Below are 4666 nucleotides of genomic sequence, written 5' to 3'. Positions count from 1 at the left end.
TATTTCTGCTTAATGCAGAACAACATCTGGACGTTGGCGTGTTTTGACAAGGGATTCCCCAGTTTGAGATGTTGTCTTGAAATCGTCCCGTTCCATTTAGGAAAGGAGAGATTGTGAAATTTCATTCAAAATGATTCACTCTGGGCAAGATTGGATAGATCGTAGTGGCGGCACCAGTTTTAGTTGTGTTTTGAGATAAACCGTATATTTTGTCATTATACTACAGTTAAATATTAATCGATGGGAATATTTAAGGCAAAATAATTTCCCAAAGAAAGAGAGAAAAAAATATTCCTTATGGCTTTGGGGACAGCTGAATAACACTGGGGAAGATGTTTGATATCAAAGTTTTTACCAGTCTGGCAGAACTTGCGTAGAGCCGCTTTATTAACGGCTAGATTCTGAGCATCTCAGTCCAGCGGGTGCCAGGTAAAAAGTCAGCAGTTGCTTACCGGCCATGGCGCTGAACAGGAACCATTCGGAGGGAGGCGGCGTCATTGTCAATAACAGCGAAAGCATCTTGATGAATTACGAGCACATTGAAATGACATTCCATGATATGGAACATACGCCAGAGGCATTTAAAGGGACCAAGAAAGGCAGTGTCTTCATGACTCCGTATCGAGTTATTTTTGTATCTAAGGGAAAAGATGCAATGCAGTCTTTCATGATGCCCTTTTATTTAATGAAAGAATGTGAAATTAAGCAACCCGTGTTTGGAGCAAATTATATCAAAGGCGTCATAAAAGCAGAGGCAGGAGGTGGTTGGGAAGGATCCACAACGTTCAAAATGACATTCTCAGCTGGAGGTGCCATTGAGTTTGGACAGCGTATGTTGCAAGTAGCATCTCAAGCTTCAAGAGGGGAAGTTCCCAATGGAGCCTATGGTTACTCATACATGCCGAATGGGGGCTATACCTTCCCACCATTTGCTACCAATGGGATGTATCCTCCTCCTCCTTCAGGATACCCTTATCCACCACCACCACTTGAATTGTATCCTGGTCCACCAATGGATGGTGCTATGGGATACATGCAGCTTCCTCCTCCTCCCTATCCTGGGCCTGTGGAACCACCTGCTGCTGGACCAGATCTTCCCACCACTCCGGCAGCTGACGCTAAGGCTGCAGAAGCTGCTGCCAGTGCATATTACAACCCAGGGAACCCTCATAATGTCTACATGCCCATGGACCAGCCTTCTCCACCTCCTTACTTTCCTCCAGAGGACAAGAAAACCCAGTAGAAAAACATCATCACATGTTGCATCTTTTATTGCCATATGGCTAAATATTGATTAGGGATATGACAATATTGTCTCCCCCCCAGTACATGTATCTGTCATGGACCAAAATGATAGATATATGTGCCAGTAGGAAAGTGTTTCTAACATTTTTCTGGATTGGTAATGCTCAGACACTAAATATTTTGTTCTCCTCTGTATGATATAACAAAGAATTCTTTTCCCCATCCCACATTTTAATTGTCCCAGAGAACATTCTTTCTCGAAGAAAGACTACTTCAGCTGAAACTCATCAACAACTATTGAATTTGGTAGATGTTGATATTTTAGGTGCTGCCCAGCTCATTCACCGTGAAGCTTCAGAAGAACATTATCTCTGTGATCTTTTGATTGGTTCTTCGTTGCATGAACCCTGCCATCCTATGATTAAGGAAGTTCACTGATCTTCTGACAAATTTAACGGCATGTATTAGACATTTGATTCTACTTGGACAATGGAATTTTCTGCCATTTCTTCTACAAGGTGCATGGCACAAACACTTCACACTACGGACAGTCTTGTCTATCCCTTTAATACCTTGGCTCTTTCAGTTTTACAGTGACAAAGTGGTGGCTGTGTAGTTTTAGCCAGGAAAGCATCTTTACCTCTATAGTTGAACAGGGTAGTTGATTTGACCAAATGGCTGATCATCCTAGTAGTAGGCGATATGGTTTCTAAGAAAGAAGATAGTCATATATAAGCCTATTTATGTGTTTAATTATTGCCTAGATATTATTCCTTTTATTTTGAGTGTATTGCAGCTTGAAGAAACAGATTTTTTATTGTTTTCAGCCATCACTCACTATGTGTGGTGAACATCAGATTATCTCTCAGTTCAATAACTCTTTGCTTTAACTTGACAAATTCAAAGGCTTTGCTAAAAAAAGAAAGGTCAAAGATCAAAGGGTTTGTGCATTTTCTCTTTCCTCAAGTACAATTCTTATCGCAAAATATCATACACAAATCACAATAAAGCAAAATTCTTTTCTGGAAACAAAATGGGGTGGGGGAGGTAAGAGGTAGGATTTTAGGAATTTTCTATGGTAGTAGGTCTAGATGTATGGCTTCCGAACATTCTGGAAACTTACCAGAACACTTGAAATCCTAGTGCTGGCATCCCCTCATCTGTCTGAATCATGAGAATCTACTCTTAATTCTTTAACATTGAATCTGATTTAATGCTGAAATGAAATAGATGCAAAACTATTTAAAACTACTGTCCTTGATAATAAAAATACTTGAAATTGCCATTTCCAGTACTACTTTGGACCTTCTTTCACTGTTGGCTTCAGTCCAAGTTCTATGTAGTGCTTGAAACAACACCGGTTAATTGCTTCCTGACTTTTGCTACAGATTGTCCTGGGGCAAAACACAGCATCCCCTCATCTGTCTGAATCATGAGAATCTACTCTTAATTCTTTAACATTGAATCTGATTTAATGCTGAAATGAAATAGATGCAAAACTATTTAAAACTACTGTCCTTGATAATAAAAATACTTGAAATTGCCATTTCCAGTACTACTTTGGACCTTCTTTCACTGTTGGCTTCAGTCCAAGTTCTATGTAGTGCTTGAAACAACACCGGTTAATTGCTTCCTGACTTTTGCTACAGATTGTCCTGGGGCAAAACACAGCATCTGGTAAAGAGAGCACAGCCGAATAGGATGGTCTTTCTGCATGCTTCTGCAATGCTTAGTTTTTGCTTCCCTGACTTAGCACAAATATTTTGCTATTACTAAAATTTGTGAACAAGCAAACTTATTTATGACCCATTTGCATTACTCTGAACACGGCTACATGTCTGTAGACTTGAGAAACAGCCATCTCAGTTCAGGTTGGAAGTATTGCAGCATAAAAATTCAGATGCTTTTTCAGCAAAAGTGTTCCAGCGCTCTTTCCTCTAGAAACTGAAACACCGTTTAACTGATAACTAGGTTTGCAGACTGACTATAGCCTATTATAGGTTTCTTTGGTACAGTATGGTTTTTGCAAATGGTTTCTAACTGACCTATAATATACTTAAAAAGCCATGCATTTTTCCCCTAGATTTGCTATTTAAATGAAAGTGATGTAACAAAATTGTTATATTTAAAATCAGTATGTATTTTTTTTTAAAAAAAGTTTTTACCAGTCTGTGAAGGATTAATAGGTCATATTGAATCGGTGGATGTGGGGAAATATTTCCTATCCTAATTGAATTGGATATCGAAAAATCCCACTAAGAAAATGACTTGCAAGTCATCAGAAACTGCTGTCAAATCATAGCATATCAAGGATGACGATCCTTTTATAAACTGAGAGAAAAAGTCTATATCTTTGCACTAATTAAAACAGGGGGCACATGGCCAGAATTATCTTATATATTTTCAGGTATGCCTAGTTACATTTATATAAATATTTCAAATATTAGATACTTTTAAATTAAATTGCAAACTAAATTGTGGTTTAATTTTTTTGCATGCCTTTTAACTAGGTGGATCTGAGCACCAAATATAGCAGCCTGTGTTCATATGAAATGTAAAATGAATAATTAACATCATTGAAAGATGTCTGGCTTGCTTTTTAAATGTTAAGGCTGTTTCCAGGTTAGCTTGCATCCATGCCAAATATATCGCTAAAAGGACACTGAGAAGGAACAGCTGTTTTCAGCTCTGAATGCCTGTTTGCTGCTTTAAATTTAGATTTTAACCTGTCCGCTTAAGCACCTGGGTGGTGTAACAAGGAAATATATGGAACATGGTCTCTGAAGCCTTGGGTCCATTTAGAATTAAATCTTATTGGATGTCGATTTTAATTACTCGTTGAGCCACTCTAGGCATTAAGAAATATATTTGTTGTGAAAGCTTGGTAGATAATGGATGGGAATATATACATCATGTCTATTTTCCAAAGCACCAGAAGACAAAAGAAGAATCAATGGATGGAAACTAAATCAAAGAGAGAACCAGCCTAGAATTTAGGAGAAATTTCCTAATGGTGAGAACAATTAACCAGTGGAACAGCCTGCCTCCAGAAGTTATGGGCGCTCAATCACTGGAGGCTTTTAAGAAGAGACTGGGCAGCCACTGGTCTGAAATGGTATAGGTTCTCCTGCTTGAGCAGGGGGCTGGACTAGAAGACCTCCAAGGTCCCTTTTAACTTGGTTATTCCGTTATATTGTAAATTGTTTTGGCAGCTGGGCATGAATGCTTCTCCCTTTTTGAAATGAACCATCCATCTGTTTCACCTTCCGGTATCTAAATATCTTCTTGTGCTTTACTTTCCGCCTCCTGACAACAGATCTGCAGATGCTGTAGAAGAATTTGACAAGAATGCTTGGTTGGAATCCTCAAGGGGCAGCAAGATTTTGCCTTAAATGTTGATCAAGGGGACGAGTCTTGCAGA

At 38.8% G+C, this 4666-nt stretch overlaps 1 protein-coding gene across 1 annotated transcript; it reads left to right on the top strand.

Annotated features, from left to right (window-relative positions):
- The first annotated feature begins 374 nt into the window (after positions 1-374).
- Positions 375-2870, top strand: LOC308670266 (WW domain-binding protein 2-like). Its single transcript, XM_081331685.1, has one exon. The coding sequence runs from the start codon at positions 458-460 to the stop codon at positions 1241-1243; it is 786 nt and encodes a 261-aa protein (XP_081187811.1). The 5' UTR covers positions 375-457; the 3' UTR covers positions 1244-2870.
- Positions 2871-4666: the final 1796 nt, after the last annotated feature.

Source organism: Vipera berus (assembly GCF_964194415.1).
Source record: "Vipera berus genome assembly, chromosome: 6".
NCBI classification, from domain to species: domain Eukaryota; kingdom Metazoa; phylum Chordata; class Lepidosauria; order Squamata; family Viperidae; genus Vipera; species Vipera berus.
This window is presented reverse-complemented; position numbering and strand designations above follow the sequence as displayed.